Source organism: Egretta garzetta, unplaced genomic scaffold, assembly GCF_000687185.1.
Source record: "Egretta garzetta isolate BGI_Z169 unplaced genomic scaffold, ASM68718v1 scaffold13, whole genome shotgun sequence".
Lineage (NCBI taxonomy): Eukaryota > Metazoa > Chordata > Aves > Pelecaniformes > Ardeidae > Egretta > Egretta garzetta.
Genome location: NW_009259239.1, coordinates 1,453,475 through 1,474,538, shown reverse-complemented (window position 1 = coordinate 1,474,538; position 21,064 = coordinate 1,453,475). Strand labels below are relative to the sequence as shown.

The 21,064-nt window shown below is 44.4% G+C and overlaps 1 protein-coding gene across 1 annotated transcript in view; it reads right to left on the bottom strand.

Annotated features, from left to right (window-relative positions):
- Nucleotides 1–2,681: 2,681 nt before the first annotated feature.
- SNTB1 (syntrophin beta 1) overlaps nucleotides 2,682–21,064 on the bottom strand; it is a 121,028-nt gene continuing 102,645 nt past the window's right edge. The window contains exons 4-7 of the mRNA XM_035891584.1: nucleotides 17,227–17,366; nucleotides 9,568–9,764; nucleotides 6,586–6,776; nucleotides 2,682–5,208 (exon numbers count right to left, since the gene is read on the bottom strand). Of these exons, the coding sequence (XP_035747477.1) occupies nucleotides 5,116–5,208; nucleotides 6,586–6,776; nucleotides 9,568–9,764; nucleotides 17,227–17,366 (621 nt within the window). The 3' untranslated portion in view covers nucleotides 2,682–5,115. The remainder of the gene's footprint in view (nucleotides 5,209–6,585; nucleotides 6,777–9,567; nucleotides 9,765–17,226; nucleotides 17,367–21,064) is intronic.

Here is a 21,064-nt window from a genome sequence, read left to right as displayed (position 1 = left end):
TTTGTTTGCAGGATTCCCAGTGCTGCCCACGTCTCATTTGCTATTTATTATGTTGGGGTTTTTTAGGGTAAGTGATAGCTAGTTCATTATCCTGGCGTTAATAACACTGCCCCATTCGAGCTCCAGTAACTGTCCTTGTCCGAGCTCTTAACCTACATAAAAGCTTGCAAAATAATTTGACCTGGTGTACCGTAACAGCGCTAAACCAAATTATCTTGCATCTGCCATAGTTCAAAAACCCCACGCTAAGAGTTCCCGCGGCTCAGCTGATGTTGTGGCTTACATCATACGGGACGTAACACCACCCCCTGCTCTGAAATTTATTTTCTTGTTTGTGGCTGGTGGGAGCTTGCTTTCATGTTTTTTGCCAGTCAGGATGCAGGTCTTGCTCGCCAATACACATTTATGGTTTGCCCATAATCCATGTCACGTGCTTATACAGGGCTGGGGCAAGACAACGCTGATGTGGCTGCGATGACGTGGCGCTATGATTGCTTCCGACTGCAGCAATTGCATGTTGAGTATCGCTGCGCTACCGCAGAACTTCACTTGGGTGCAAATGCTTTTCCAAGTTCACAAACTCCCTTTTCCCCATTCACAGTCCTCCCTTGGGAATTGTTTTCTAATGCCTCTAATTATTTACACAAGCACAGAAATTTTGATGAAGGAAACAAACTGAAAAGTTAATCCATGTGGAAAAAGCAGCTGGTATGTTCGCAAGAGGTTCTAATCTTTGTTACTTAAATATTTAATGTTTTTCCACTGAACTTTTGCCCTGGTGAATCTAAGGGTTCACTTATATCAAGCAGGCTGGGTTTCTTGAAATTTTGCTAGTTACATTATTAATGTCTGCTCTTCAAAACCAGAGTCACTGCTGAATTTCAGAAGTGTCCATTTGAGATAGATACAGTTACCAACTGCTTTACAGTAATAGAATATGCAGTAACAGTGTGTGTATATATGTAGAAATATACAATATATGTTATAGTAATCATATATATAGTAAGTAGCCCCAGTAAACAGCTAGTTACAAACCTGCCAGTTTGAGGAAAAGAAGATAAATGTACAAATCAGTGCTAGTGTGATGATCTGAAGCACAGCATCTGTTTAGGCTCCCATTCTGCTTCTGCTGAAACCAAAGAAGCTCCAGTTAACTTTTAAATGTGGTTAAGAGGGCACTGAGAAGTCTTGCAGATGGAAATCGGATCAACCTCTACTTCAAATCCACCATGCTTCTGAATGCAGAGCTGGATGGAGCGTGCTTCTGTCTCCTGTGGGAAGGAGGAATACTTACCTTCCGCAGAAAGGGAAAACGCTCGTTCCGTTGTTTGGAGAAGACCAGTTCTAATGACGTTCGCTGTAGCAGTTCACTCGGTAGCCACATAAAGACCTGTGTTCTGATCTATCAAGTCCCTTAAGCGAGATGCTAGTTCCACTTAAAGAGCAAGACTCTCGGGAAACACCACTATGCTTCCCTGAACACAGTCAGATCCACTTTATTTTTATTTTATTTTTTTTTAACAAACACCTTATATCACATTTTTTCCAGTAACACGTATGTTCCAATATGTATCCAGGTCTTTCTAACGGTGAAGCTGCTACACAAACTTTCTGACCAGACCATTCTGTTTACAGTCAGTATTTTGTGAAGAGTGAAACTTCAGAATATACCCCTTTTTAGGATTTCTGTGAGATGGGTCTGCCATACCTCAGGTCAGACTGAAAGAACAGGCTTGAATTCCCCCAGTTAGCTCTTCTACTTGGGCCAGTAAGTTAAGAATTAAAGCAGAAGGGAAGAAAACTATCGTTTTTCCCATTACCGTTCATAAGGTAAGCAAGGCACGTGCTGGCCTCGCTCCTCGGACGCAGACGCATGAGCGGAAATTTCTGCTCCTATTTTTTTAAGACTTCTGGAACGGCCCAGTTCAGGATAAGCAGCAGAGGAAGCATCATAACTTCAGCGGGTGAGGCTGAGCCACCTGCCCTGGAACATCCCCGCGGCCCTTCGGTAAATGCCAGCAGCAAAAGAGATGCGGCGTACTGACGCCTTCAGCCCGTCATCAGCAGCGCCACGAATACCGAGCTTGATTAATAGAAAGCACCAATGCACTGTTTACAGTACATTAATACTTTTTTTAAAATTTATTTTAATTTTTTAAAAGTCATTCCATCAATACGATGAATAGTTCTCTCAAGTAACTGAATCCTTAACAGAAAGACTGAGGTTTCGAATGTATTTTTCTCCAGCCCAAAACCAGAGGACAGCCTTCCAAACAGCGTGTTTGGGTACAAAGTAAGCTCACCTCACAAAAATCCAATAAATGACTTTATTAAATATATTCTTTTCCTCTAAAATATAAATATTTGCTATACTCTTATAAATGTGGAGTAGGTCCATATTTCGTTTGTCTATCCCATCCAAATATGAATCAGTCCAAAATCTGAAAATGAAGAAATAGCATCTGTAATTATCATTATTTTTTCTATAAATATATATAATATGAATTTTCTTTGCAAACTTTTGTTATTCACTTATACTTCATATAGTACTGAGCACCTTAGATTACATACTGTGTCATTTAATTGGTACTAATATAGGAATTTGTAATATTTACAATGCACATACATAGAATCATAGAATCACAGAATCGTTTAGGCTGGAAAAGACCTTTAAGATCATCGAGTCCAACCGTTACCCTAGCACTGCCGCGTCTGCTAAGCCATGTCCCTAAGCACCACATCTACGTGTTAGGTATAACATTCCAGTGATTTCTGAGTGTTAAAGGAATAAGGAAATAGTGCAGTGTAGTTTACATATGTATTTCACCTACCCCACAGTATGCAAGTTTTCACTTTAACCTCTGGAATTTTTTATAGGAGCCTGCGTCCGAATTTTTAAGTTACACTTGGCACAGCAACAAAGATGTCCTGAATCACTTTTTAAAGATTTGACACAGCAGTTTACTTGATGATGTGATGCGAGTTCATACTCAAAACACCCGGTCCCCCAGCGTACCGCCTGCTCTCAGCTTCTCCAGAGATGCTCTCCTAGAAGCTTCCAAGCCAAAGGAGACCCAAGTAACTGCCACAGAAAGTTACGTGACCAGCAGTGGTCGCTAAATGACAAACATCTGTTTGGAAATTGTTGGTAAGTTATGCCCCATGTTATCTCCTACCTTGTGAATTTACACGAGGAATTAATTTTTAAGTGCAAGTACCATGACAGTAAAGGCAAAGCTCACAACCAGGTGAATCCCCTCCCGGGCTTGCTTTTGCCTGGTAAGAGGTGCTGGGAGTGGGGCTACTCTTCCAAATGGAGATTGAGCTGCTGTTCTTCAGTGATTTGTTTCCTGTATTTGTGAATTCAGCCCATGATCTTAATTTTTTAATTAGTTTTGATGATTAAGATACCTATGGAAACCACCACGAACGAATTCCTATGCTGAGAATAAACAGCATGACTTAAGCTTAACGTTCAAAGACTTAGCTTAAAAACAACATGGAACCAAACTGTGTTTTTAATTTTCCTCTTTGCCAGCCCAGTGATGCTAAGTTGAAATTTATGTGCTTTCTCAAGAATACGAGAAGTGGTGTAATATGGCAAGTGAACTTCCACAGACTTTGGATTTATTAGCTCCTGTCCTTCGAAGTGTGAATTTAGGGTGAAAGTCTAAAAGCAAACAAAACCTCACCCCTATATGAAGCAGTTCTATAAGTTGCCCTATAAGAGCAACATAAATGCCATCCCTGTTCTTCTTTCTGTTCCCACCCGGCCATGTTAAGCCAATTCAGTCGATCCAGGTGCAAGCTGTGTGTATCATCTCTGTGGATGAAGGTCAGCATTCCCGCCTGCTGTCTGCTTTGTGCCCAACATTTAAGTGTGAACAAGGCCAAAACTCAGCAATGCGCATGTTTCGGGTTAGAACAGTAAGCTGTGGTGCAGAACAGGAACTAGTATGTTAGGGTATGGAGGTGAACATCTTGCAATTCACCAGCAAGAGGTAAATCTGGACTTGCCAAGTCATGCTCATAGGAGCAGTTCCTTCCATATTAGGGCTTTTCTGGCAGTGCAGCTCGTGTTCCTGCGCCGGTGCATTTCCTCACTGTTGTGGAGCTGCTTTAGTACCTTTTCTGATCTAATCTAGAAAACTGGAAAAAAAAAAAAAAAAAAAAAAAAAAACAAAAAAAAAAAACCCCAAGTCTTTCTCCTTCCTCACATTTGCTCATTTGCTCTTCTGTCAAGACCACACAGCCAGCCTCAGCAGAGCTGAGGGGGTGACACTGCTGGCGTAGGAGGACAGGAAGCTCTGCATGGCATTTTGTTGGAAAACTCTGCCAGGGAAATGTGCTGGCAGAAGCTTAGGTCATGTTTCAACATGGATTCAGGTAACGTGAGGACGCTCCTGCCTACGCCCCACTGACAGGCGGTGCTCCGTACACTGCTACAGCTAGTCTTGCTTGGGATCCATCACTAGGAATGTACACAGGATGTCTATTGTTTGATCTGAAAGTGCCCCGTGGCAGGGGCCCTCCAGCTGTTCACTGACCACAGCTGTATTGCTTTAGCGCATCCTGCTCGAAGATGCGTATTTGCGTGCTCTGCTGGGTCGTCAAGCAACGGGTTCGGACAGCGTCCAAAAGAAAAACCTTCTGTAGGCGGTGCTCAGCTTAGAACTGAAAAAATATTTTACTTTTGGGTGGTGGGACAATCTCATTTGGAGAACTTCTACTCTTAACAACCTTGAGCTTGCATCACAACCAACACCCGCTCTTGTCTGCTTAGCCCTTTACTTATTCTATATAAACAAGTACATTGAAATAGGCACAATTCATGATTCTGAAACATTTACACGTATGGTACTACATGCTTTTACTGTCTCACATGGGGTTTTAAAATCCCATTATTTACAACGAAATCCACTGTTTTACTTGTCGTGCCACCTCTTTAGCTGATCAAAATGAAACCTGGGCCTTGGAGGACTGCAGAAATGGCCAAGGCCCGGTCCTGAACCCCAGGCTGGTGTATGCTGCTAGATGTAGGGGTTGCTGCTGTTGACAGTACTTCAGATTAGCATGGTCGCTCCGTCTTTCTTTGAGGAAACAGATGTACCCCACTTATGCCACCAAGCCAAGTCTTGTAATCTTTGCTGACAGGAAGGAATGAATGATGAACACAATTGGTTTTGGGCAGGAATGAAGGTCCAGTTGCTGAAAGTACAGAAAGAAATCAAGTTGAGAATGATTAGATTAGATTACAGCTCAAATAAGCAATCATTTATGGAGTACTTGATTAACTGCTGCCTGGTATTTTTCAACAGACTTCTATTAATAACAACCCTTTATTACAAAGTATTGTCTTTCCTTTGCATACAGCTGCAAATATTTAGGTTGCTAAAAGTAATAAGCATCCTGAGAGCAGATGAGGTCCTGCTGCCTCTGGGCTTGCATCCACCTGGGTAAGCAGCAGTGAACTGAGTCAGATGCTGCAACCAGTTTTCCAAGAGGTTCAACCCCTCCACCTTTTCCAGCTCTGTTTTTGACCAGGGATGGTGGTGGGGCTGCTGTGTCCCACACCCAGTGCATCTGCTGTTGGTCACAGCTGAGGCCAGGGTAGTTCACCCTCAGCTGATGCTGCACGCTTGCTCCTCTGTTCACACAGCCAGCAGTGAGACCAAACTGAGACTTCTTTTTTTTCCCCCCCATAGTCATGGTTCAGATGATCTCGCCGCGTGCTTGCTAAGCATGGCAGACTTGTCAGGGTGGACAGCAGGTTCAACACGAGGTTCACATCAAAACAAGCTAGATTTGCCTTTCCACCACTCATTATCAACTTTATTGAGAGCTAGGAACAAATTCCCGTCTGAAAGCCTGACAATAAGCAGTTTGCAGAGTACGTGTTATCAAAGGTGATGTGAAGAATTAAGCAACCAACATGCTCAGGAACTGCTGAAAAAATTTGGCAGGAAAGATCATGTTTACATGCATAATTTATGGTATCTAAACTGCCTGTAGGAATAAGCACCTTATTTTAGGCATTGTGACAGCTAACTTAGAGGCCTAAGCACACAGTTTGCACTATATTGGCAGTTTTCAATTTTTTTCATCAACTAGATGTTCAAAAATGTCTAAAACATAGCTTGTTGTCATAACATAAAGTCCCTATGTGTACATTGGAACTAGTAATAGCTTGTTCTTAAGTTCTTCCAACCGCAATCATTTAAAAAGTGAAATGGATACATACAAAAATTCTAACATCTGGCTATTTAGAGATACAGTTTGTTCTTAAATGTAAGAAATCTTTCATCCCTCTCTGTATGGTTTTACCATTTTATCTCTCTTTTTAGTTTATCTCCTTCTAGAGCCAGACTGTCATGCTGTACTAGAAAGCACGGCATCTAAATACTGGTACTGGAACCCAGTACTGGCCTGCTGTTAACAGAATAGAACAGAACACAATAGAACATTCCAGTTGGAAGCAGAAACAATCATCTAGTCCAACTTCTATTAGTGCTTCTCCAGCCCCACAGCCTGAAGGACTACAGAAGAGATGGTAACGTGCATCCCCTTGCCAAACGCAGTACTTACAATTTCTCCATCCTTTCCTCCGAAGTCTAAATAAAGCATCCTTATCCCATCATCTGAGGATATTTTAAGTTTTTCATAGGGATATTGTGCTATTGTCTTAGAGAAGGCACCATCTTGCGGTTCAGTTGTAAGAGAGAATCCATGTTCGTAATGGATGGTCAAACGGCACTCCTGGCTTTTGTATGTGCAAGCTGAAGAAGGATACAAAATTTAGTCTGTAACGTTCTTAAAAGCAACAAATTTCATTTGGCTGCAGATACCTGCATTTTACATTCAATCTCAACGCTGTCTTGTGGAAACTAACCTTTCCTAAAACTGGGCTCACCATGCTCTAACTGGAAACCTGCAGCTTTGGAAAAACAGCAGAAATCTTTCTGTTGTGCGAGACCCAAGCAAGGTTTGTTAGTTATGACGTAAACACGCAGACTAAAACTGTGCTCGGCAGTAGCAGCACTGATGTCAGTCCTCTCAGTTATTCGCTGCATTCCTCATGTTGCAGCATACATCTACGTGCTGACACAAAATCGATCTACAGAAGTTTAGGAAGGCTCAGGCTGGCATTTCCTCCTTCCAAACCTTGACAAAGTCACAGCTACTCTTCTTCTTACATCTGACAGACATAGACAAAATCAATAAACGCGGCACACAACGCACAAGAAAATTAGAAGCTGTAAAGGGTTTCCCTAAAGTACTTTGACAAAGATGAAGACACTCCTGAGTCCTCATTAGTGTTGTGGTAATTGAAAAAGGGCCCAGATAATTGTATATAATAGCTGCTGCAGCAGAAAGTCTGCATCTTCCCCTCAGCTCGGAAACATAGGCCGTGATCTAAATTAAAAAATGAAGAGTTCAGGTGTTCACATCCCAAATTCTCTTTTCCACCACTTTCCTGTGAACAATTCTGCCAAGAAGGGTCCTTGGCACTGGGATAAAAGAACCACAATAAAAGAAGGGGCTAATGCCGTCCTGCTTTTGGAAAGGCACCCATGTCCCTGGGCTGAGGAGATGGACATGCCCTCGAGGTGGTGCCCACTGAACGCTCTGGTTGGTTTCCACATCAGAGGCCCTCGCAAAGCCTCCTGATCTCCCCGTGAGGCAGCGGGCCTGGCAGCCCATGGGCAGGCATCCTCATGCTCAGCAGTGTGTGGCTGTACCTGATGGCTTCATGGCTTCGGAGCTGCCCTTTGCCATGGAGTAGGTTTGGGCATTTGCTCTTGCTCTTGCGTATTTTAGGCAACGAGTGGAGATAATGTTCAACTTTAACAGCCCTGTCAACTGGCAAGCTAGTGGAGGAAGGACTCCCTAATCCTGGTGGCACTCAAGAGAAAGGCACAGCCTCAAAGCCCGAGAGCCACCCCAGGCTAGCAGCTCTCTGGCCCAACGGGGCATCGCGACAGAGCATCTGCAGCCAATTGCTTTTATTCATAGAATCATAGAATGTTTTGTGTTGGAAGGAACCCCTAGAGGTCATCTAGTCCAACCCCCCTGCAGTGAGCAGGGACACCGCTAACTCGATCAGGTTGCTCAGAGCCCTGTTGAACATTTCCAGGATGGGGCCTCCACCACCTCTCCGGGCAACCCACTCCAGTTTTTCACTACCCTCATTTTAAAGAATTTCTTCCTTATACCCAGTCCCAATCTACCCTTTTTTAGTTTAAAACCATTACCCCTTGTCCTGTCACAGCTGGCCCTACTAAAAAGATTTTCCCCGTCTTCCCTATAGGCCCCCTTTAGGTACTGAAAGGCCGCAATCAGGTCTCCCCGCAGCCTTCTCTTCTCCAGGTCTGTGCTGAGGGCTCCCGAGCTGGACGCAGGGCTCCAGGGGAGGTCTCCCCAGAGCAGAGCAGAGGGGCAGAATCCCCTCCCTCGACGCTGGCCCCGCTTCTCCTGATGCAGCCCAGGGTACGGTTGGCCTTCTGGGCTGCCAGTGCACATTGCCGGCTCATGTCCAGCTTTTTGTCCACCAGCACCCCCAAGTCCCTCTCGGCAGGGCTGCTCTCGATCCCTTCTTCCCCCAGCCTGTATTGATACTGGGGTTACCCCGACCCAGGTGTAGGACCTTGCACTTGGCCTTGTTGAATCTCATGAGGTTCATACAGGCCCACCTCTCCAGCTTGTCCAGGTCTCTTTGGATGACATCCCATCCTTCTGGCTTGTCAACCACACCACTCAGCTTGGTGTCATCTGCAAAGTTGCTGACGGGACACTCAATCTCACTGTCTATGTCATTGATGAATATATTAAACAGCACCAGGCCTGAGGGACACTGCTCGTCACTGGTCTCCATCTGGACATTGAGCTGCTGACCTCTACCCTCTGGATGCAACCATCCAAATAATTCCTTATCCACTGAACAGTCCACCCATCAAATCTCTATGTCCCCAATTTAGAGAACTGGATGTTGTGGGGGAGCATGTCAAAGGCTTTGAGGAAGTCAAGACAGATGACGTCTGCTGGTTTTGCACATACAGAAATGCTGAGAAGCGGCACCCTGATGGGAGGGTGCGAAATGACTAGCTGTCAAAATGTGGCTGTTGGACTGGTTTGTATTTTTTTACTCTTCTCAAGCATGCAGAGCTGAGTGAATAAATGACCAACTGATACCTGTGAATGTGCCAGTCCTCCTCGGCCTCCTCTCTCTGTGGGAGAGACTCCCGCCAGGCTCTCGGGAGCCTCCTGAATCTCAGAAAAATGTTCTTTTCTGGACAAACCTCTGACGATCACTCCTCTGTGACCTGCAGCCCTATATGGCCAACTACAGACTTGTATCTGAAACAACATGCCGAAAACAAGACCAAAAGCCAGAATGACAGTGACTGTGTCATTGGCCACAGGTACCACACCAGCTGGGACTGGCTCAGAAACCAGGGGGGAAATTTTTTATACACATAGAACCCTAAATATGTACATTTTTTTAAATTAATCACCTCAAGCGGAAGGAGCCTGAACTACCCGCGAGTGTCATGTGGAGGCATTACTCACATGTGGTGATTTCCGTGATGAGCTCCGCAGAATTGTGGCAGCCCTGCACTATGCTCCTCGTCCACAGTGAGAGGTCCCGGCTAGTCTCTGTCCTGAACAGATGGGTTTCAATCCCTTGTCTTGTACCAGTACGGGTTGCAAAAGACAAATCCACCCCTGACTGCGGTGAGCCTTTTCCTGGGCCAGAATGGACCAACCTGCAATAGGATTTGAAAACACATCAGGGAATTCTAACACTGACACAGCACACTCTGCCAAAATCCCCACCTGAGCATGGCTCTGCTCTGTACGTTCCTAAATGTATGTGGTTGGGAGCACCAGAACGCGCATCTCCTCTGTAGCTGAGCCTGAAGTGTCTCCTAGCGACACGCAGGAGAGTTAAGGTCCAAAGCAGTGACTACTGGAGCATCTGGACATGCAGGGGATGATGTGGATGTCCCAGAGGGCCCTAAACTCCTGACACATTGTGGAAAGCACCCCTTTGGATGAGGAACCGAGAAAAATTCCCGGCTGGTCTGTGGCACTGGGGTTTGGTGCAGATACAAGTGCTCGCTCAGGTGAGACAGCTGAATCCAACTTTCACTGACAGACTGCGGTTGCCATAAAGCTGCTTAAATATCTGCAGACAAATGCAACGATAAATGCTGTCGGATAAAGTAAGAAGTCCTGTAAAATACGCAGATGCCAAAGTACTGTCTTGTGCATACCTTTCCCATAAGGAACCCGGAAAATGCAAAATGCTGCAGCTATTTGTAATGTGAAATTCTCTCACATTTTGCTGCAATTAACATTTTTTTTGCCTGGCATCAAGAGCTGATCTCCTGTAACCAGGAAGGGTTTGTTCATCTGGGCAAACACTAATTGCAGGGAATATTTTTTGAGCAAGAAAATCAACACCTCATAATAGTTAATTCTTCTTTAATAATTCCTTTTTGGCTTCTTTTTTTTTTTTTTTTTTTTTTTTTACTGCAGAAGCATGGACAATGAATACAGATTACTCTCAGGGGCATGACACTGACTGAGATGAGATGAAAATAACAATCCAAAGGAGTTCCAGAGCTCTCTCTTTGAGACCCAGGCACTAAACTTCCGAGGGAGTCACAAAATGAAACCACGGAATTTTTTCTGAAAAGCTTATTTCTGTCTCGTGTCTCCTGCTTCCCTTGCTATAGGCAAACAATATACTTCATAGGAGACTCTAAAGTAAGTACGTAGCATGGCAGTAGAATACTTGTGCTGAAGCATAAAGCATTGGATTATACTAATCATCTACTGAATGCTAATTCACCCTCAAATTATTGTTTTGCATCTGGAAGAATAGTTGCCTGTTAGCTGACACTGTAGAAGTACGCCATCAAACAGAGATGTTTTAACAGGGAAAAAAACAGAAAGGAAAGAAAAAGCACAACTTTAGCTTTTCAGTTACTGAAACGCTAACCATAGGGCATCTGAAATTTTCCCTGGCAGTCCATGCTGATATTTGGGATGCGCATTGTGCTGAACAGATGCATCCTGCTTTCATACCCCTCCCAGAGCATTTGCAAGATTTGTTCATGCTCAGGTTTGTGGTAACTTTGGATTTTGGGCACCTGCCTTGATTGCATGGTCCCGGGAAGTCCTAGGAGGCAAGGGGCAGGGTATCCCCAGGCAGAGCTGCCCTGTGTCTGGGCAGGAAAGCCTCTTCCAGAGAGGCACCACCACCCTCTCGAAATGCTTTGTTTGCCTCCAGAAGGGCTGTGTTAACGTCCTGCTCAGCTTTGATACTCAGGGCCCTTTGGATCAGGAATAGTGTGGCCAGCAGGAGCAGGGAAGTGATCGTCCCCCTGTACTCGGCACTGGTGATGCCACACCTCGAATCCTGTGCTCAGTTTTGGGCCCCTCACTAAAAGAAGGACATTGAGGTGCTGGAGTGTGTCCAGAGAAGGGCAACCAAGCTGGTGAGGGGTCTGGAGCACAAGTCTGATGAGGAGCGGCTGAGGGAACTGGGGGTGTTCAATCTGGAGAAGAGGAGGCTGAGGGGAGACCTGATCACCCCCTACAGCTGCCTGACAGGAGGCTGTGGTGAGGTGGGGGTCGGCCTCTTCTCCCTGGTAATGGATGATAGGACAAGGGGGAATGGTTTGAAGTTGCGCCAGGGCAGGTTTAGGTTGGATATTAGGAAAAATTTTTTCACTGAAAGGGTTGTTAAGCATTAGAACAGGCTGCCCAGGGAAGTGGTGGAGTCCCCATTCCTGGAGGCATTTAAAAGATGGGCAGATGAGGTACTTAGGGACATGGTTTAGTGGTGGACTTGGCAGTGCTAGGTTAGTGGTTTGACTCTTTGATCTTAGAAGTCCTTTCCAACCTAAATGATTCTACGATTCAATGATTCTAACTGCACCCTGGGTAGATTTTGCAGCTGGGGAGTCACCAGCAAACAAACAGGCCAAAAACTTTTAATCACTTTGATTTGGCAGGAGGAGGAGCAAACTCTGAGGAGGAGCTGCATCTTGGTGATTAAGGCAGGAGATGGGGAACTGAAATCTCCAGTGACTTCTGCTGCTGCCTGGCCCCATCCTGTCACTCAGGCGCAGGCAGGGCCACCGCTCTGGTGCTGCCTTCTGCTACCTGGACAACTGTGGGAAAGCAGCCTGGAAAATCACCTAAAGTTTGTCCTTAAAAGTAAAACCATCCCAGCTTCTCCCTGGGTCATCCCTTCTCTTTTATACATCAGCTGTGCTAAAAATTGTTTTCTAATACTTGTGATACTTGTGATATGTGACAGACAGATGGTTCCAATGTTTTTCCTTTCAAATCCATCCCCCAGCTCCCCTACAACTTCATGCTTTATCCATAGCACTGGCATTGTAGGTTTTTCAGCGTATAGATAGAATGGAGATGTACGTCACAAATTAAAGTAAGTGGACATTGCTTCTGCCTGCTCATTTGCATTATCCCTTCATTTTTAAAAATTCAGTCTCACTATTTAAAAATCCTTTTCTGTCATACAGCTCAAGACTGTGCTTTGGAAAATCATGCAGTTAAACATGAACTAGACAAATATGCAGGGGAACGGTTTATAGTATTTATCTATCAGCTGTCAGTACTGATGTATTTGGGTACAGGTCAAAGGATTCTCAAGCTTCTATAAAGTTGCATTCACATTACGTGTTTCATTTACATGAAAGATGTTTTATCCTAAAGACCACAGAAATACCCTAAAAGGCAAAAATTAGTCGTAGAAACTTCACAGAAGGCTTCCCCTTGCCCTCACCTCCTGTCACTCGACCGCAGAGGAGGTGGTGTGTGTGGTGCACGCTGCACCCCAGAGCCGAAAAGACACCTCAGGGTCGGGTCTGGTAATATTCAACTACAGTCCTTGAAGGTTATTGGGCTCTCTGGAGGTTTCTGAGATGCCTGTGAGGGTGCAGGAGCCCAAGCATGCTTCCCTGGAGCAGCCAGAGCCGCAAGAGGGCAGGAGAAGGTTGGTCACGATCAAGGCTGTTTGCACAGTGCGTAGATAGCAGGCAGTGGCTGTAAAATGCAACTCTTGGCATGCTCCAGGGAGCCAGGGACATCTTCTCTAATTTCTCCCTCTACATTTTGGGGACCTTTTTAGCACTTTTTAGCATTATTCTTTGCAAATGTGTGATAGCAAGATGGGTACGGTCCAATGTGAAGTGCTGGTGCTGGGCGAGATTCACTGGGACCTGCTTCTCATTCTAATGCTATGAAAAGAGTTTCAACCATTTACTGCAACAGCAAAATCTAATGGCCTCTTCAAAAAGGACAGCAAAACCAGCACTGACATTCAAAGCAAGTGTTCAGCTGCTCATTTATCTCAGAAGAGGCTGTGATACACGTTCATCAACAGTTGTGCAGCTCTGCCCATCTGCATCAACAGTCATGCAGTAGAAAGCCACTATCATCCGACCTTTCTTACGTTGAAGCCACTCCCTACCCCTGACTTAGCATTTGAAACCTGCTCTGGAATGGCTGTACTCTTTGGAAACCTGTGCACAGGCCCTCATTCATCCGAGCTCTGCATGGAGGGAGCCACCAGCACTCTCACTGCCCCAGGAAGACAAGCGGAGAACTTGTGCTGCTTGCACGCCACCTCATAGACCTTCCCTGGGGTGCTCGGGGACCCAGTGCTCCCTGCCTGCCCCTCTCTCCGCTTGTAGAGATGACTAACGAGTGCCCAAACTCCTTTCCCAACTTTCCATGGCATTAACTATCAAACTGCTTTAATACTTTCTGGTTACAGACCTCAGCTCTGCACAAAAGCTACTTACCTGATCTTTAATCAGAGTCCAACACGGGCTGCTTTCTTTTCTTTCCTTTCATATCTGGCTACGACAGATAACGCAATTTGATTGCAAACATTTCAGATGTAATTACTTAAGCCCCATTCCCATGCTAGTGGGGAGGCACTGTTGTTCAGGCGTAAGGAAACACTGAAACAGAGATTATGACAAACAGGTCCTTGGAGTCGGGGCTACGAGCCAGCTGTTCTGCCTCCCAGTGCTGAGATTTAAAGGAACAACTTAAATCTCCTGATCTCAGTTTCATTTGAGCTATTACTTATATTCTGCACAAAGCTGGGAAAGACTGACTGGAAAATATTTTTAGGTCTTAATAGCACCCATAGGTTGAAGGCAAACTTATCAACAAACAGAAAGGGCATGTTGAAATTCTGCTGTTAAAATACTGTAGGAAGACTGTAATCCTTCTACCACTTTCCAATTTTCTCTGCTCATTATGTCTCGGGTAGATTAAGCATGACTCTGTACAGTATCTGGCACGGAAGTTTTCCAGTTTCAGCAGCTTTTCAAATATGCATTAGCTAAGCAAAAATTTTTCCCAAGGACTCATAAAAATATGAAAGATGGGAGCAGCCAAGATTACAACATGTGGTCTGCAAACTTTCCAGGTGAAAAGTTCTAAATTGCACTGATCAATGCACAGAGGGGATAAAAAAAAACCATCACAAGGAGGGTAATCACTGACCGAGCATGAACACAGCAGTCAATACCAACAGCAAACCCTGTGTATTTTTTTGGTATAACTGTACTCAGTGTGACAGATCATAAAAGCAGAATCCTGCAGGGTTTTAATCAAAATCATCCAAAACAGCAGGTGTAATGATTTAGGAAATCTGTCAATTTATGTAATCTTCTCACCTTGGGGATTCCTGTATTTATATGTATTTATCAGATTGCGATTCCATTCTGAATGTCAGGTTTGGTGTATCTGCTGTCTTTTTACCCGAGTGTTAAATGCACAGTGATACTAGTAAGAAATGACAGAGATGGGGCTGGAATGGCTCTCCGGGAGGTCACCCGGCGCATGTCCCTTCCCAGAGCAGGGCTAACTGTGCCGGCATGCTCCTGAGGGTTACAGTGTCGCCCGTCCTTCAGAGTCCCCAGTGATGAGGATCATACACCGTTCCTACAGAATCTAATCCAGTATGTCACCCATACACCTAGTTTATCCCAGGGCCCACCTGACACACACACCCCCTGCCACAAACGTGGCTGTGTCCTGCTGAATCCAGCAGGGACGTGGAGAACCTGCTCTCTTGTCCTCTTTGTGTCTCATCTTCATACTTGAAAACTATTGACATGTTTTCCATGGACTTTGCTAGATTAAACAACTATTTCTTAAGTATTCCCCAATTGAGAGTGTTTTCTACATTTGCATTGCTTTCTTCTAGACCTTCCACAGTTAACTGGCATCTTTTTGGAAGTGAAATGCCTCACGTGAAGGTGGTGTATCACCCAAGGCTTTACGCATGCTCTGTAGTTAGGTTAGCTTACTACATCTGCCCAACATGCAACACTTTGCTATAACCCAAGATGATTGTTTTTGTTTTCTCAACAACGTAACACCACAGATTTAAGCAATTTCACCACACTGCCCAGATGCTTCCTGGCAGAGTAACTGCTTTGCCAGTTGTTCTTCACCCCCAACCAGTGCAGCTGATTATTCCCCAGCACTGAACTTCGCGTTTGTTCTTTCTGAACTGCATCCCATCTTTCTTACAGACCATTTTCCCAGTTTGTAAAGACCCTTTAGCAGCCTGACACCTGTGTTGAGCAACTTCTCATTCCCCTCTAGCCTGAAGGCTGAAGATCCTCCACTCACATGGGAATCCCACTGGACAAGGAGATGACTATCCCCATCCAAGGCAAGCCAGCCTGCAATCAAATATGAACTCCTGAGAAAAAGTAATTAAGTAACAGGCCCTCCAAGATGAGGACTTAGATTGTTTGATCCAGTAAACCCGTGGTCACTGATGACGGGGGCTGGCGATGCCCACCAAAGTGCTGTCTTTACATGTGACAACATGTGGGCAGGAAGGGGCAGGGTATGCTGAAGGATCTCCAGTCACTGTAAGGAGGAGGACTTGGGTTCATGTGCAAATGACACCCCAAAGCACTGGGAAGGAGACACATCACCTTCTGCTGGGGTGCTCTTGCTTCACAAACTTGAAGGCCTTAGTGACACACCTGGACGCAGCCTCCAGCTCCCAACACCTTACCCAGTTTTCATCTGGAATTGCCACCTGGAACTGTCAACCTTCATCGCCACGACACGCGGCAGGCTGCAAGCTGCAAATCATGGGGCTCTCACCTCATGTTATGATAACAAAGGGTGAGTCAGAAGCCAGCTTCCCAGGGAGTCTGAAAGCTCCATCACGGGTAGGTAGGCTGGGACAAAACAACCATCAGTGTAATTCACCGAGTTCAGGTTTGTGGGTTTTTTTTTTTAATACAATGATTTAGCGTCAAAGCCTCAGTTCATTTGGGGAGAGGACTAAGAGACCAAGAACAAAAATTAACTAATGAGAATGCAGTAAGAGACCCACTGCTTTTGGTCATGTGCTACCAGCCCTTCTGAAAGAGAACTCGTTGAGAATGGTATAATAGAGGCGTATAGCAAGGCCAAAACAATGGAACAGCAGCTTTTTCTCAAGCCCTTTGACCATACTGGCAGAGAAATGTGATTAACATTCACATCGAGAAGAACAGACAGTTTCCACTGCATAAAGACAACCATGGGAAAGCTCTCTCTGAATTAGTGTTGATGGATACCTTTGAAATAATGCAAATTTCCAACCTAGATTCAAGAATGTGTCTTCCAAGCTCACCATTTTAACCTAAAAAGCCAGGAATTAATTTGCTAGAGCAGGAACACAAGCCATGCTGCAATTAAGTGTCTCCGTCACATGTGCGAGCCCCCAAAAGCCCCAAACCGGTGGTGCAGAACTGCCACAGCAGCATGTCCAACTCAGGGCAACAATTTCACGTTTTTCAGCCTGGAGGAGCGGCTGGAAATCTGCGTGCTTCTGCCAAGCCCTCAGGTCTGTACACTGAGATAGAAATCTCAGGGGATCGAGCTCTCGGCTTTTTCAGCACTCCTACCTCTGGATTTGGGTCAAATGACCGCATCCATAATCCTTCTGGTGGGCTTCTGGCCATCAGCCTCGGCCAGAACTTGAAATGGAGGAGAAGCGAGGAGTTAAACTGAGCACATCAGCCCATTCAAGAAGAATCTGCTTCTCAAACCATGACATTTCAAGTGTGATATATAGCTATGCACCAGCTATACCCGTTCCCAGCTGACTCAGTCGTTCCCACCTCTCTTGAAGCGGTTGTAACAAAAAAGCACAGGTACCTGGTGGCTAGCAGGGGGTAGGTATGCAGAGGGCTGAACCAAGCTTCCTTCATCCGTGGCATGCTCTCATATATTAAGAGGTCTTTCTCCGTCAAGACCACTAACACTGGTTTCCAGTGCTTCTCATTGTCTCCTGGCACCTGAAAAAGAGCAAAGTCTCAGTGAAACAACAAAAGACAAAGATATCGTCGTGGAAAGCCTGATGATATGAACATGTCGAGTCCTGGGCAAGATAACGAACAAAAGGGTTTTACTTCTTTGGCTTTTTGACATCTCCCACTGAATTTATAACCAGCTGCAGCAGAGATGGAGTGAAGTGTAGTGACATCTGCTGCTCTCATCAGCACTGCCATTTCCAGCCCTCCTTGCAGCCTTCCTTTAGTATAGGCTACTCCATAAATGCAGTAGTGGAAGAACACTGAGACAGAGCTGGCTGATATTTAGCTGTGGTACACATGAAAGGACCTTAAATGTATATTTATAATGCGCACCATTCATGTGTAGCTGGCACATTAACCTGAGCGCTGGACACTGTTGCTGCTGTTTCTATTTTCATGACTGAAAAAAGCTGCAACATCATCACTGTTAAAGAAGAGTGTTGGAGAGTAAAAAACAGCGGTTTGGGAGCAGATGCTTTTTTCCTTAGCAGTTCACGTTTTCATCGCTTCTCCTTCCTTCATACCCTTCTCCCTTCCCAATAGTTTTACAAGTGCCGGTTTGTAAAGAGATCCAACCTAAACATGGGGCTGACTCAGTGATGGATCTTCATTTTGAACCCATCTGTAGAAGAGGTCTAAAAACTGGAGCATCAGAGCCCTTTACTGGCTGCAGAATCCAGATGTGGAATTATGTTTTTCAGGTTAGGCATGTGGTCATCCACATGGCTATACAATTACCATTATGGGGATCAAGTATGAATCCTGGGTTTTACTTATTCTATGCTGGCAGCATGGAAGTGTCTTAAAATATACGAGAATATGAAAGGGTCTTAGTTTCAAGTGAGAATGAAGCTCTTGGCTTTCACAGACAAATTCACCATTTTCCTTTTTTTAACCATGTTATGTAGTCCACTCACAGCCATGCTTTCAAACCCAAACTCCCCGGTGGGGTAGTAAAGGGAATGAAACAAATTCTGAGATTCACCGGAGAATCGGGTTGTCTACATGGCTTTTCCATTGCAACCTTCTCTGGGGAAGAGAAGCCTCTGTCTGTGGTGTTCTGTGGTTGATAGCAGCCTACTTGCCATGGGAGTGTGTTGCTGGGCACATCACTGGGTGGAGAAACACATAAAAGGGATCAACCAAAGGTTGGCCAGGCTGAGAGCGGCACAGCCAGGAATGGTGATCCAGATCCTTCAGTACGATGTGTTTTAAGTGATGGATTCAGCTTGAAAACTGCATTTGAAACACTTGTATTTTATATGAAGAAAGGGTCCTGTACATTTCTAAACTATCAAGGACTTTCAAGACAGTTGCAAGACAGCTTTGCACCAGAACTCATCTGGCCAAAGCAGATCTTAAAATTAAACCAAAGATTTTTGTCTTACATTGGTTTTAAGATGTACTTTTCCTTCTGAATTAAGCTTTTCCAGTCATTATAGTCCTGTTTACAGCATTACTTGCTCATTGGTTATTCATGTCTGTGTGTTAATCAACTTAAACTCGTAAAAGGTTCATCCTTTTGATTTCTTCAGAAGTGTCAATACTTATTTCCAATTTTCTTGTGGTGACAGTTGCTTGAAATGCAACCTCTCATTTTCAAATAGGGCTGAACAGAAAAGCCACATAATTAACACACCTATTAACACACTCCAAAAAGAATGCAAAATCCAGAGTTCTCACAGCCTGTGTAGCATGGAAATTCACACGAGCAAAAAGGTTCCTCAGCTTCTTAATACCACAGTTATTAACTACAGCTAACACCCCAGTTCCTAGCATGGGGATATAGAAATAAATGTGACAGTTAATGTTAACATTTAATAAATGTTATTGTTAATGTTAACATCTAATTTTTGAGCACCTGCCTGTGCTTTTTAATTCAAAGATTTTAGTACATACTTTTGAAGATTTCCAGAAAAGCAAAAGGAAGATAAATATGAAGGCTATCATGGGATAAAAAAGCAGAATGTTCAGATCCGTAATGTGGAGGAGTAAGCAGGCAGCGTACTGGGCTGTTATTTCTTATCTTTCTATTCTGTGACCACAAGCAATCCAAAGACTATGGGAAGCTGCTCACATCTTTTCTGAAGAACCATCTTGCCTGTCTAGCATTTTCAATCACCAGCTTTGTTATTAGGTGGCTGGGCAGTCAACTGTGATTCCAGAAACTTTGGGAAACACTGTTCCCCATAAAGCAACCACAAGAAAGGGAAAAAAATTAATTCAAACTATTTGCTAGAAAGCCACAAACATCAGGAGCCAGAATTTCCAGTGCAGATCCTGCAGTTACCACCTGCACAGCGAAGCCCACAGCTTTGCCCCAGTCCTTCCCAACAGCAGGGTGACTATGGAGAAGACATGGCTTGGTCATAAGGTAGTGAAGACTTTTTCTCAAGTATAAGTGACCTTACACTACCTCTCCTTGTAGGATGCGTTCCCTGTTTATAGGGTGTATACTGGGAAGGGGAGAGAGGAGAACGATGCCTGCCTGCGTCCTGCCAGGAAGCCCTCCCCAGTAAGAAGGACCATGCCATACACACACTCTTAATCACATTTTTTAAACCTTGCTGGGACCATAGCTGTCTCACTGCTAAGGAATGCTGGTGTAAGCAATACTGCTGCTATTTCAGACCTGAAGAAGGATTTGTGTGCCTGAAAGCTTGCCTGTTTTTTCCAACTGTAACAGCTGATCTAATAAAAGATACTGCCTTTCCTTAAAAACCTTAAATTGCATTACTGTTCCCTGATTTTGTTGGGGTTGGATCAGGTTTTAACAGCTGATGCGGTGCTGTTCGACAGGCAGTTGGCATTCTGGAAGGTGTCAAAGAGAACACGCTGTCCTGTAAATGGTAATGGCAAATTTTACAAAGGAAGAAGAGAGGCTGCAAATATACCATCAGCCTACAGGGCACATTCAGAACAAATCAGCATGGGAAATTAATCCAGATCAAGCAAGTGTCATACCAAGCAGGAGTGTAAGAGCAAATTACAATACAAAAGCAAAACCCATGCTGCTTACGGGCAGCTAAGTGAAGGATTTGTTCAAGTTTTAAAGGTTTTAAAATCTGACATACCATGAAGTTAACACAAAATACTTCTGTAAGAGTAAATTTAAGTATCATTTGAGATATATTTTAGAGGCACTATTTTAGACAATGTTAGGGCCAGCTTCTTAGCCAGAAATTTGCAGAATTCTGGCACTTGAGCTACAGCGTCTTCGTTCCGGTTCCCACTTGCACACGTACGCTTCAAAATGCATTGATCCATGTTGCAGGCATATGAAGTCACCAATCACTCCACAAAACTTTTCAAACTCAACCCTTTTTCAAAATCAACAATGTTAGATCAAATCTAGATGAACTAAAGGAAAGAAAAATCAGTATTCCTCAAACATCCCACCACAATAAAATGAATCAACAAATTTTTTGCTGGTCTTTGGGGCACTGTTCAGGTAACTCTAAGCAATAGGTACCAGTGCCTCCTCTCCATGCTCTGCTCATCTCGGCTGAGGTCACTGATCATTTTCCCAGGTGAAATTCCACTTCAAAACAAGGAAGCTGTAAATGTTTATACCAAAAGCAAACTTTTTTTTCTCCTTTCCTAGACATACTGTGACTCTAGATCATAGAATCATAGAAGCACTTTGGTTGGAAAAGACCTTTAAGATCATCGAGTCCAAC